Source organism: Perca fluviatilis, chromosome 22 (assembly GCF_010015445.1).
Source record: "Perca fluviatilis chromosome 22, GENO_Pfluv_1.0, whole genome shotgun sequence".
Lineage (NCBI taxonomy): Eukaryota > Metazoa > Chordata > Actinopteri > Perciformes > Percidae > Perca > Perca fluviatilis.
In genome coordinates this window covers 18952052-18965527 of record NC_053133.1, presented here as the reverse complement: position 1 = coordinate 18965527, position 13476 = coordinate 18952052, and the positions used below count along the sequence as shown (strand labels likewise).

The 13476-nt window shown below is 39.0% G+C and overlaps 1 protein-coding gene across 2 annotated transcripts in view; it reads right to left on the bottom strand.

Moving 5' to 3' along the window:
* The window catches only part of smchd1 (structural maintenance of chromosomes flexible hinge domain containing 1), a 28202-nt gene that overhangs the window by 12227 nt on the left and 2499 nt on the right, over nucleotides 1-13476 (bottom strand). The window contains exons 3-25 of one of the 2 annotated variants that reach the window (XM_039790236.1): nucleotides 12144-12302; nucleotides 11962-12044; nucleotides 11655-11788; nucleotides 11451-11565; nucleotides 8492-8611; nucleotides 8172-8338; nucleotides 7160-7253; nucleotides 6831-7047; nucleotides 6618-6738; nucleotides 6025-6205; nucleotides 5811-5850; nucleotides 5606-5679; nucleotides 4997-5194; nucleotides 4794-4907; nucleotides 4215-4321; nucleotides 3068-3150; nucleotides 2850-2963; nucleotides 2309-2386; nucleotides 2089-2208; nucleotides 1854-1998; nucleotides 1467-1569; nucleotides 1223-1295; nucleotides 746-885 (exon numbers count right to left, since the gene is read on the bottom strand). In XM_039790236.1, the coding sequence (XP_039646170.1) occupies nucleotides 746-885; nucleotides 1223-1295; nucleotides 1467-1569; nucleotides 1854-1998; nucleotides 2089-2208; nucleotides 2309-2386; nucleotides 2850-2963; nucleotides 3068-3150; nucleotides 4215-4321; nucleotides 4794-4907; nucleotides 4997-5194; nucleotides 5606-5679; nucleotides 5811-5850; nucleotides 6025-6205; nucleotides 6618-6738; nucleotides 6831-7047; nucleotides 7160-7253; nucleotides 8172-8338; nucleotides 8492-8611; nucleotides 11451-11565; nucleotides 11655-11788; nucleotides 11962-12044; nucleotides 12144-12302 (2780 nt within the window). The remainder of the gene's footprint in view (nucleotides 1-745; nucleotides 886-1222; nucleotides 1296-1466; nucleotides 1570-1853; nucleotides 1999-2088; nucleotides 2209-2308; nucleotides 2387-2849; nucleotides 2964-3067; nucleotides 3151-4214; nucleotides 4322-4793; nucleotides 4908-4996; nucleotides 5195-5605; nucleotides 5680-5810; nucleotides 5851-6024; nucleotides 6206-6617; nucleotides 6739-6830; nucleotides 7048-7159; nucleotides 7254-8171; nucleotides 8339-8491; nucleotides 8612-11450; nucleotides 11566-11654; nucleotides 11789-11961; nucleotides 12045-12143; nucleotides 12303-13476) is intronic. The other variant, XM_039790237.1, reaches the window with a different exon arrangement.

Genomic DNA, 13476 nt, shown 5'->3' with positions numbered 1-13476 from the left:
GGGAGTTGTAGGAGTAGGCCCAGAAGGATGAGAACACTACCTTAAATTTATTTATTACATAGAGGGGAAAAAAAGTTACTGTATGATGTATGATGTTCCCTATTAATCAAACGCAGAGGAGAGTCCCCAGCATTGATCATTATAGGTTTATAAAATTAAAGCAAAGTAACTAGTAACTGTAGCTGTAAAATAAATTTAGTTGAGTAAAAAGTACAATATTGCCCTCTGAAATGCTCTGGAGTAATAAAGCAGCATGAAATGGAAATACTTAAATTACTTCAAAATTGAATTGTATAATATTAAAATGTGTGAAAATCTGCTTAAGTTCACCACACGAAAAGTTGCATCTCAGTTACAGATGCTAAACAAAAAATACAATAAAATGAGCATGAGTGTAATCATCATATTTGCTGCTGTGTATCCTACGACTGCTGGCTTCTTGCACCTCCTGTAATAATTTGCGCCACAAAGACACTTCGCCTTAGTCAGGAATTCTTCTGATACTCCCTTCCTTAACTCTCTCATGCATATATCACGTGTTTGGCTTTTTAAATGGTGTGGAGGTTGGAAAGGGAGAGATTTAGGGTGACCTCCTCGCCCAAGGTGTCACAGTATGCAGGAGTAAGGGGGAAACTAAGCCTCATGCCACACAATGTTAGAAAAAAGGTAAATGCATCATACAGTGACTTATTAATCAAACGCAGAACAGAGTCCCCAGCATTTCCCAACATCTGCACACCCATACCTGGCAGCGAACAATCTGTTTGGAGTGAGCGGTGATGTTTCCGGCCTCATCGTGAATTTCAACATTAAACGTGACAGGGTTTCCATTCTGGACTGTGATTGGGTTGTCAGCTGGTGTCACATGGAGAGCATGTGGATTACCTGAAAAACATTGAGTTTTTTTCTCAACGGTCAGGATGATTGTCCAAGTCAAACTGATTGTTCCGATTGGCCGACCAGTCCGTTAAATATTAAATCAACAGTTATATAAAACAGGGAAAGACAGTAAATCCTTACATTTAAGAAGCTAAAAAATGTTTGGCAATTAACTTAAAGTTTATTTTACCCTTAAATGATTTGATCATTTAAGTTATTGTGTCAGTTCTAAAAAACAAAAATGTGCTTGTTGTCTATGAACTATCACTGTCAAGCATTCAACCAATCAAGGTCCCTTAATGTTCAAAATGAATAAATAAATGCAGTCTAAGTGAGGTCTTACCAGGAAGAAGACTGATCGTGATAGTCTGTGTGTCTTTCTTCAGGCCAGGCATGGTCACTCTCAGCTCATATGTCTGCAAAATACAAGTTTGAAATAAACTGTTTACTCTTGGCTATCAAGCAGTTGTTTGTTTTTTGTCAAATGTTGTACTCTTGTTTATAGGGCTGACATTTCTTTTTCACTTTTTGCATCAACTTTTCTAGTAAATATGCAAAATGAGGTCTTCTGAGATTGTTTTTCTAACCTTTGATTGTTGGTAATTGAGGACTTTTCCTCTTGCTTTGACATCGAAGATGGTGAACGTGGTCCCCCTGCTGTCCACTCTGTCGTAACTCAGGTCCAGGCCACTAAATAATAACAATGATAAGGTAAACAATAATGGGACCAGAACTCCCAATTAAAAACGTGATGAGATTTATGATAAATTGAAGATACATGTATACCTAAGCTTACAAATCAGTTACAGTTAGTCGCGGTTACATGAAAAAACAGCCTTGCAAGCAATAAGAAAAGAAGGGGCGTCTTAGTAAGCTGTCCACTAATAACATAGGAAACAACAAAACTAAGGTTACAAGTTTTTTGTTTTTTTTAACGACGATAGATGTTTTACAGATAAAGTGGAGTGACCCACCTGCATTTGAGTACAGGTTTAACATCAGGAGGAGACGTCACTGAGTGGTCATAACCATCTTTCAGCAGCAGAGGAATGTTGAATGGCACTCCCACATAAAGAGAGGGGCTCACTGCACCGATAACGAAAGTCTCAGCACTACCCTCTGAGAAGAACAAAAACAGTGGACGTGTGTGATTTGGGCATGCAGAAAGGATAATAAATATAACAGCCAAAATTTTGCGGGTTTTCTTACCGCTGATGGTGAAGTTGAGTTTGTAGCTTGGAAGCTTTTTCCCTCCAAAGATGGTAGCATTGTTTTCAAATAACATAGTGTTCAGGTACAGAGTATACTTCCCTAGGTCGGTCAGTTTCTCTGCCAAAGATGAGATGTTGATACATGATTTTTTTTAAAAAATCAGGGCATCCAAAAAGTTACCAATAATGACAAAGTTGACAAATAAAAAGAAATGTACCAATTTTTTTGAACCAGAAACCCCACTTCGTTGAATGCTGGGCAACAAAAGAGACAACCTCTTGATTGGCTTTAGGACCTACATATGAACATTCAGAGAGAAAGAAAAATACAGTTACAAACCATATACCAATTGAATGCAATTAGAATTATTAGAATGAAGGGCTGGAACAAAGTAGAGCTGAAAAAACTAGTTAGTGGAAAAAAAATGTAATAGCACCACTTTCAATGGCAGTACAATGAAATAGTTATCTTAAAATAACCAATTCAATGTGTTTAACATTTTACTTGCTATCACATACTAATTTGAACAGTTTTTGTAGCTTTTATGCATCACCATTCTAATAATCTTTATATAGAAAATATTTGTTTACTGCTATATTAATGTGCTAAATATTGAGTAAAGCCTCTTCAATTAGTTGGCTTACTGTATTACTATGTTTATCTCTAAAAAGTAAAACACAGCATAGCAGCTATAAACATCATACTATCATATTTCATTACTCAGATGTTTATAAAGGAGTGGGTTTCTTTTTTCTTACCGTGCTGAACGACTTTGAGTTCAATAATCAGTTTTTTCACTGCTCCATGGCCCACTGCTGGCATCGTGGATACAGACTCTCCCTTCTTGTTTAGTATTTTGATTTGGAGTGGCCCTGAAATGATGTGAAAACACAAAACAAACAGTGAGGCGTTTGCGCTCCATGAGAAAGCGCACTTTTCAACATGATCACGTTTCACAGATGACCGATATGTTTACCGAACGGAGTCCCAGCCATACGAGCAGCATTCTGTGGCCAGGGGTTACCTTCCGGCCAGTCCACTTTCAGAATCTCTGGAAGCCTGTAACAAAAAAAGTTTACTTGATCTGATAAAGTCTCATCAAGCTTAAACTACTAGGTCTAGTCAGGACAAGGAGATAAAGTGGAGGAAATGAAAACGTAACGCAAAATACTTCCAATTGATAACACATTTATTACCAATGAATCACATCTAAACTAGAATTACCGCCTTGTGGTTGTATGCCTCCGCCAACCAGTCAAGTTGCGGTTGAGATGCATGTCTGTTATGACATAGGATATATGTACTTAGACTTTGAGGCAATTTAAGTATTTTTTTTAATGCTTTACACACATCTTCAACCCAAAAGCACAGAAGATCTATACAATCGTTTCAAGGTGGGCTCCCAAAATTAGTGTCACTAATTCAGTATCCAACCAAATAACTTTTATTTTCTTCATTTCATTTGTGAGCGTGAAGTGATGCAATTTCCTTCTGCTGTGCACTTGCCCTATGAAACAGAACAACATCTATGACAATGTTGAATCGGTTACATTCCATTCTGTAAAAACTCAGAACAAAGCCTCTCTCATCGGTTTTAATGGGGATCATAAATTTGTATCATAAATTGTTAACCCGTTTTTTTTCTTGCTGAAGATGCATCTGTGTGAACCTATCTTGAACCAATCCTCCTTTTCTCTGGTGCAGTTTCTTATCCATCTACTCTCACGTCATCGAAGTGAATGGAGCGATTTTTCAAAAATGTATATATTCTTATGTGTCTCATTAAACCTTCAGAACATTGTGAACTAAACCCTGCTTCATGTCACTTTGTTGTCCGAGATCTTGTAACTGCTTTCAGAGTCAACTCATAGAGGTCAAGCCAGTTTTTTGTGATCAATTTTTTATCGAAAAATTTACAAAATAAAGCCAGTTGATGATAGGATACAAACGACAAAACAATCATGATTGGATCGTTTCACAACAGACAAAGTGAATCTTGAATCTCTAAATGTGAAATATTTGTGCTGTGTAGAGGTATATATGGTGGTCTTGCTTTGTGTTATAAATGCATTGTAAAGCCTATATTGGATGCTAGCAGCATTGGATGCTAAATGCTTACTCACTTGGCGGAGTCTTTGTCAATGTTTTTCTGGATGGCTTCATCAGTGGCGCTCTTGTCAATCTTGGAAATGGCTATGGTCTTGATCTTGTCGTAACATGCTTTGGGTTCCTGGGAAACAGATTTGTTTATCAATATCATGCTAAATAGTAGTATGTGAAATCAAAAAAAGGTTATTTGCCATTTTCACTAAAATCAAATGCTTTACTCAGTACACCACATGTATTCCTACATATAAATGTAATGGAAGAGAAGCGATTCCAGAGAAAGTTTCCGGTCACTTTAAAACATGAGGAGCCACCTCAACCCTGTTCAGGTCGGAGTTTCCTGATGCCATGTTTGAGTACAAGATTTCTGTGTAATACATTATTTAAGCTTTCAAAAAGTCAAACATTTACTTTCAGTTTTTAGTAGTTAGTTTAGTTTTTTTTTTAGTAATAAAATCTGGCAGTTTTTCCTTTATTGAGCATACAATGGCTTTAATTACAAAGACAGCAAGCTAAAGAGACAAAAAGGATTGACATGCAAAAAAAAAACCTCTTACTTCTATCACTTCTATCAAACTACATAATTCCTTCCTTACCAGAGCCACTTCGACCAGTCCCCCTGTGGCAAAGACATTTCCGTCATGTTTTCCATACAGCAAAAAACGAACCACTCTACCATACAGAATGGGCTGTGTTTTCTGAGACTTCACCTGTATGAAGAAGTATGTCGGCATCAATATAGAATACAGAACGATCAGAATATACACTCAGAAAAAAAAAAAAGCAAACTGATGCTCACAAGTTGGCCCGTTTTGTAAATGTTGCCGTCCCATTCGATGGAGGAGAATGTCGCCCAGGGATACTGATCTCTCTTTACAGACACATCTGTTCTTGTTATGGTTTCCATATAGCCCATGAACTTTACTTGCTTGTCCCACTTCTCGTGACAGTTTTTTAGCCACTGCGTAAACTCCTTCTGAATGTTACTTCTTTGTGCCTGTGGACATGGAAATAAAACAGTTCCAACAAAATACCTGATGGTTCTTCTAGTTCTTAAATTAAAACAAATGGACTAATGCTGCATTAAAATTAAGATAATTGTCCACAAGGAACTCGAAAATAGGTGCTCTACGAGTTGTGTATGGAGAGGCTGCTGAAAGCTGTGACACTCAACCACACGTCAATGTGCAGACTGAAGAGCCAAAATAATGAGCTGAAAGCTGTTTAGAGCTGCAGACTTGTGCTAATCCTCTTTCTGCACAACAGGAAACCCTTTTTGACATTATGCCAAATAATTTGATTCAATTTTAAAATTAAATCTTTTGCTTAATACAGCTTTAATCAATCCATACAACAACAACAGCAACATATCCTGCTGAACTTTTTTTCTCTCAACTTGTTTAAGCACCTTGATTAGGGATGGATGTAGCAGCAGCCCTGTTCTTTCTGACTGATCTTTTCTCTCTGTCACACTCTCACTCACTAGGGGAATACGACATACAAAGAACGTCACTGATGGGCTTACTCTCGGACTCTATAGCGTACCACAAACAAATGATTGATACATTTATGGATTAATTTCCTGTCTTTAGGTTTTTGCAATAGTTAGGCACCTTGATCAGGGAGGGAGGTAAGTGCAGATCTTTTCTTTTCCTGTGGACACTTCCAATAATAAATTTCAACAACATCAACAGCGATAAAATAATCCACATGTAACTTTGTATGCACTAATCAATCTTAAAAATATAAAACAGGTGCTACAGGAAAAACTCTTGAATATGGGGCAGCAATTTGTTCTAATTATCAAAGAAATGTGTATATGACCACCTGTCCATTAACAATTCGTGTGAAGATAGTGTCCTTGTTCTTCAGTATCAGCTCCAGCTCTATGAAGGTGAGCTTGTTCGTGCTGACCGTAAATCTGTCATCAGTGAAAAGCACCCCTGACACACGACTGTAACACTCTGCAAGGTCCTTTGCTCCTTTACTCTGACTACACCAGTCAAACCTGTAATAAATGGACAGCATCCATGTAAGAAGACCAACATACTGTGCAAACACTGTAATAAATAAAGTTAAAGTTGGGTTCTTGCCTAGAATTAGATATATAGCTGGAGCCAGGGGTTGATTAGTCTAGCTTAGCATGGAGACTGAAAGCAGGGGAAACAGTTAACCATGCCCTGTTTGAAGTTTCAACAAAACTAGGGCAACATTAGTCCACAGCAACGCTAGCAACTGCTAAGCTAAGCTAACCACCTGCTGGCTCTGGCGTCCTATTAACAGATATAAACATCGGAGTATTATCAATTTTCTCATCTTACTCTGCAAAAAGCAAATAAGCATGTTTTTCACTATGTTTTAACTCTTACATAACAGGTAGCTGTAAAAAAGGATGTAACAAAATAGTTTAAAGTATTTACTCAGACACTGTGGTGTAAGGTATGAGCCGTCCATTCCAGAAACAGTTAAATATCGGCCTTTTCCCTCTTGCCTGATGCAGGACTCTAGACTCATTATCGTCGTTGTCATCATCAAGAGAGGCTGATAAACAAAAAAACAAAATAAACTCCACAATTTGAATCCAAATGTGCCATTTGTGATTACATATATTCAATACAATAGAGTTTGAATACCTTGGGCAGCATCAGGGTCTTCAGGGTAAGTCTCCTTGTCATAAAGGAAGGGATGATACCGAATAATTCCCTCCACCGTGCCAGAGTTTTGTTCAGCGTAGGCCTTAAACTCAAATGTGTCGGCAGCAGCATTTATGTACAGAGTCTGCATGTCGTTCTCAACTTCCATAAGATTCATCGCACGGGGACATCTGGGAGGCTTCTCCCGCAGAGTGATCTGATTAAAAGAGTCACGTGATAATATTAACTGCATTAAGGCATAAGAAGGATGCTAAGAAGTAGAAGTCACTCTTGTCAACAATGAAACCCTTAAAGAACAGCTGCCTCACCTGAATGTCAATGTTAGGGAGATGATCTGACTTTGTAGAGCTGCTACTCATGTTCTTTCCATTGACTCCATGAATGTAATAGTGAAATGTGTGACTGAGATATGGACAAAACACATCCTTTTTACATTAAAGCAATGAAACCAGTTGGGACCCGTTAAAGGGTAACTACCGTTTTTTTCAACCATATCCCTATTTTCCTATGTTTTTGTGTCTAAGTGACTTTGGTCCAGTATTAAGCAAGATCGCTGCATTTGGCAGCAGCTACGATGTAATTTATGGGGCAGTTGTCCAGCGTGTATTTACCTTCACGAAAACAACATTAGGGAAAGGATCTCTAAGGAGGTCGACCTTTCTGTTAAAGAGTAAGATCCTTTTTTTAAAAACAAAAACATCCGCGAAATCGCATTCGCTACACCAACCAGAAAAAGTAATTTTAGCATCGTAAAATACACTTCATTCAAAGTCAACAAAAACAAAATATAAACTATGAAAAGCAGTTTTGGGTCGTCTTTCCACTTTTCCAACCATCACAAGTATAGTTTTGGTTGAAATAAACAGTTTACTGATTTACAAGTGAAAATACGCTGGCTCTATACACGCTAAAAGTATTGCTTTTTTAAATGAAGTCTGGTGGGTTTCGAGCTAGCGCCTTCAGAGCTGTTTCTGGTTAAACAAAAAAAATTCTCAAAGAGGTTTTAAAGGTCTATCTCTGATGGGATCCTTTCCATAATGTTGTCAGACACTTAGAATATTAATCTGAGCCTGTCAGTGGCAAAACAAGCACTTTTGTGAAGGTAAATACAAGCTGGACAGTTGCCCTATTAACTTACATTGTAGCGTGTTTCGGTGCTGCCGAATGCAGCGATCTTGCTTAATACTGGACCAATGTCAAAGATTGTTGTTCCCATCACTCATTTAGACACAAAAACATAGGGTCCAGGTTGAAAAAAAACAGTAGTTACCCTTTTAGACTTTTGATTATATATCAGAAGGTGTGGGTGAATGAACTCACGCTAGCTGTCTGGTCCACACTGCAAAATCGTCTTTCAGAAATTTTATATGCTCGGGCAAGACTCCCATAATGATCACGGCTGTGAAGCTTTCCTTTGCAGATTCCTCAGCGATAAGGGAATGGAGGAAGTGCTCATCATCTTTAGTCACATGTGAAGAGTCACCAACCTGCAGGATGAGGATGAAACATCACACAGAGGATAAATAGCAGTAATGTTAACAAAAAGAGAGAGCATCAATAGCTTAAATTTCATATCATAATTAAGTTATAAGCGTGCATGTACTTCATCTGAACAAAGGCTTTTAAAACCGAGCCCTTACCTTCCTGTTTTTAATGGTCCCACTGTAAACATCTTCTTTGTTCTTTTCTTTTCTCTCAAAGTCCTCTTTGGATATAACTAGCTCATGAACATCTGGGGAGCCAACTGTTTTAGTGATCATCTAATAAACAAAGGAAACCAATTTATGATTATTTTTTGCTTATTCATTTGAACGAAGTCAGTCTGGCGACGCAGTAGGGGTGCTGAGGGAAAGGGCTCTGGCACACAAAAAAACAGTGACCACTGGCAAAAAAAGGTTAACCGCAACGTTTGCTGCAATTTGTAGCATAATAGAAGCAATTAATATTAATTAATAATCAATTAAGATTCAAAATATATGACAATAACCAATAAGTCAAAATAATCAGTCAGTACTAATACAGTAAAAGCCGGTACACACCAACCAGACGGCCGACCCTCGGCAGAAAAGCCAGTCGGGTCCCCGAGGTCCAAAAAACTGCCTCGGAACACACTGAGGCGACACCGACTTGAGAAACGTAATACGTCTCCATAGCAGCAGGCGGCGCTACTCTGTATTGTTGCCCAAATAATGAAACCCGCCAGCTGATTGGACGAACGCGCCACATGGGTTTGTTTTCTCCGGAAATTCAAAGCCAGACTGTCATGGCGGCCGTTCAGAATACGATCTCATATTGTACTAAAATAGTTCACTGAAACATGTTTCTGAAAACATTTTAAGTGAGAAATAGGCCATGCAGTTGCTGAATTTCTCTTCATTTCAGCTCAACAAAGGTCAGTTTAAAAGATTTTCGATTTTGAGACACTCTAGTCACGCTTAGAGATGTTCCGATACCGGCTCCGATACTGCCTAAAACGCTGGTATCGGTATCGGGAAGTACTGGAGTTTATGCACCGATCCGATACCACGTAATGAAGCCCTAAAGAAAATCTACGTTAAAGTAGTTTATTTATGTTCTTTTTCATTATAACTATAAAAGACAATTCTGGGGCATTCCTTGTTTGCGTTTGTTCATGTTTCACAAAGAGTTTAACCTGAGCCAGACCGACAACAAAGAAAGAAATCATATCACATCCATACAGAGATAGTAGTATACAGATGTTAAAACATAATGAAATATATGACTCACTGGTATCGGATCGGTACTCGGTATCGGCCGATACGCAAGTTCAGGTATCGGAATCGGTATCGGGAAGCAAAAAAGTGGTATCGGACCATCTCTAGTCACGCTCATTCCACTCGCCATTTCCGGGTGAGTCCCGACTGCCCTGCCGCCGACTGAACATGTCAGGTCGGCCAAAATGAAGGCCGACAGTCCCCCAGACTGACGATGGCACGGGACACACCGAACAGATTCGAGTCACTGACCTCGCCAGACTGTCCAATGGCCGATTTTCGGCCCTGTGTGTCCCGGGCTTTATGGAAAAACCAGCTTTTGCATGGCTTGACGAACCAAGAGTTTTGGTGCTCCCTTAATCATGTTCAACCTCTCCTATGAGGTTTGTAGGTAGTTGAATATTTGGTATTTCCTTCATTACCGCTACAAACGCAAGGTCAGGCTGGACCCAAATGTTCAACTATTCGGCTATTCGTTTGTTAGGTAGGTATTCCATTTTGGGATTTGAATACTCATTTTATTCTTCAATACTGTAATATAACAAAATCCGTTTAACCGAGTTTAACCGAGCAAAGAATTCTGCTAACTCGGCTAGCATGGCGACGGCTAGCGAGGTTTCGGATGCTAACGCGGACATACGTACGGAGGAGGCCATGGCCAGGTGGCAAGGCAACAAAGCGGGCTTCAATCAGCGGTCGGCATCGCAGTGAAGGAGGCGTTAGCAGAAATTGACACCTCGCTTCAACACATCAGGACAGAGCTGGAGAGGCAGGGAACTACAGTAAGAGATTTTATACAGCGTCTAGACAAGGCGCAGAAGGACAGCAGACAGATGAGAAACATGCTGAAAGCCTGTATTGATGATCAGAGGAAATTTGAGCTGAAGTTGGCTGAACTGGAAGATAGATCGAGAAGAAATAACGTCAGGATCATCGGACTGAAGGGGGGCAGCAAGAAAGATGATTTGAAAACAGTTGCCAAAATGGATTCCATCTCTACAGAACAGGGCTACCATCGAAATTGACAAGGCACACAGAATCTACGGCAAGAGTGCAGGAACACACACGCTGATTCTGAGGTGTCTGAGATACCAGGACCGTGAGGCAATTATTCAGGGGGCGTGACAGGCACAGCAGGAAGGCCTGAATCGAGATTCCAACGCTGCGCTTTAAGCCTGACTACATCGCTTTCACTACCCAGTGGCGCCAGGGATTTATAGTAGAGTGCAGCGGAAGCTGCATGCTAAAGGCATCCCAAACTTTCTTATTTATCCGTCAACTCAGAGTAAATCAAGGAGGGAGAACGTTCACATTCACTGCACCCAAGGAAGTAGACAAGTTCTGTCGGGATTTGGATACGAATCAAATGTATCCATTTGATTTGACGGCATTTTATAATCTATGTCTATTACTCCTACATGGCTGATTTGTTTTTCATACAGTTTATTTCAGAACTTAATAGATGGTTGGTACTTAGTTTTAAGGGTTTTTTGTAACGTTGTTCATGTTTAACATAGGAAAGCATTAGACCGGTTTCAGTTAACCTGTGACTTTAGACAGGAGGGGCAGTTTTGAACTGAGTTTTTGTGCGAGAACGCACGCACGCACAGTGGCCAATCAAATACATGCAAGCGCACGTGCCTGGGAGTGTGCTTTGTAATGTGAATGTCATATTCCTGCTGTTTACCTCCCGATTGTCACAATGAAAGATAAAATGAATGTCAGTGTGATAACTTTCCATTGTTTTAAAAGTTTTATGAACCAAAAAGTACAGAAAAAATGGTCCTGGGCTACATTGGTATTCCTCTTTTTGGTAGTCATTACCGCATCTGGTAACGCTGCACTATTTTCACAGAAGACATACCCTGGCTGAGTCTCCGATGTAGAAAGCAGCCTGTTTTCCTCCAGCTCCAAAGTAGGATATATCACTGTTGAGACTACGAGGGACAGGATCAGGCCGGACATACCCCTCTTGCTTACTGTAGTGGAGTAGTAAAATGACACATAATTGGAAGCATACCGTGGACAACCATGGCTAACCTGAGGCTAGAAAGTAAAACGCACCAACCTTCCAAATGTGCCGTTGTCCCTGGAAAATTTAGAGAGTTTGTACACTGCCCAGTTATTGAGCTGTTTAGAGGTCATCCCGCACCCATTATCTAAGACAATCACTGCAGGTTTCCCAAGACTTTCATCAAACATCTGATAACACACACACAGAGAGAGAAAAAAAAAAAAAAAAAAAAAAAAAAAAAAAGAGAGATCAGTCAAACTTTTTTAACTCTCTGGACAACTTGACATGAATATGAAACCAATATGCAAAAGGTGAAGGTGAAATATTTGGTTATAAAATAATATGCAACTGCAGAACCAACCAGTCTTATTTCTATCATCCTCACTCCTGTGTTTTTAGCTGTGGCTGAAATAGAGTTGTCAATCAGCTCAGCAAGTGTGTATGCTGGAAGAAAATAAAAGGTAGCAAGTTATGAGTGATGCTATGCAGCTTAATGTTTCTGTCTCAGGTATACTACTTTAATTATACTATATAAGCACTTACGCAATGGTTTCTGGCCTGCACTAGCATAGTACTCATACATGCCACTCCGGATCAACGTATTATAATGAGGCTTAAACGTGATGGACTCCTCTGTTGCCAATGCCAGAGCTTGGTCTTCCCGTTGCAACAAGTGGAGGGTGCTGTCATCCTGAAGCTTCTCTACAATGAAAGAAATTAACCATTGTAAACGGATATAAATACTGATTTATAACTAGGGCTGGGTACCAAATTCAATACTTTTTAGGCACTGACCGAATTGCCTTTAAAATATTGAGAATTGAAAAATGCCTTGTCATTCAATACCCAATTTCAATCCCTAAGGAGTAAATCTCATCATTGTCAGTGTGCCAATAAGGCTTATTATTAGACAGAACATTATCAGATGTTGGTAGAAGCATGCAGCATGCTTATTGAATAAGCACGCAGCATGCTTCTACCACGATCTAATAATGTTTGTGACTGGCTGGCTAACGTTACACGTCGTAGAGGTAGACAGGAAAAACTCTACGTTACACACAGAGACAGGGCTCACGTAGTAGGATGTAAAAAGGAAATAACGATATACAGTACAGGCCAAAAGTTTGGACACACCTTCTCATTCAATGCGTCTCCTTTTTATTTTCATGACTATTTACATTGTAGATTCTCAGTGAAGGCATCAAAACTATGAATGAACACATATGGAATGATGTACTTAACAACAAAGTGTGAAATAACTGAAAACATGTCTTATATTTTAGATTCTTCAAAGTAGCCACCCTTTGCTTTTTTATTAATAAGGGAAAAACTTCCACTAATTAACCCTGACAAAGCACACCTGTGAAGTGAAAACCATTTCAGGTGACTACCTCATGAAGCTCATTGAGAGAACACCAAGGGTTTGCAGAGTTATCAAAAAAGGAAAGGGTGGCTACTTTGAGTAATCTAAAATATAAGATATAAGTTTTCAGTTATTTCACACTTTTTTTTTTTTTTTTTTTTTTTTTTTTTTTTTTTCTACAATGTTAATAGTCATGAAAATAAAGAAACACATTGAATGAGAAGGTGTGTCCAAACTTTTGGCCTGTACTGTAAGTGCCGTGATGTGTAATTTTGTGGTTTCTTTTTGTTTTATAAAATTGGTATCGGAAAAAGTATAATTTAGGAACCGGTATAAAAGTCATGGTATTGATATCAAAAGTGTTGGACGATACCCAGCCCTACTTATAAAATGAACTGAGAGTCAAGTATCAACATTGAAAACAAACAGAAAAACACAGCACATTAAGAACAAAGTAATAAAAACGTACAGGGTGATGACATTTGCAGTACAAATTAACCACAGTTTAAAACA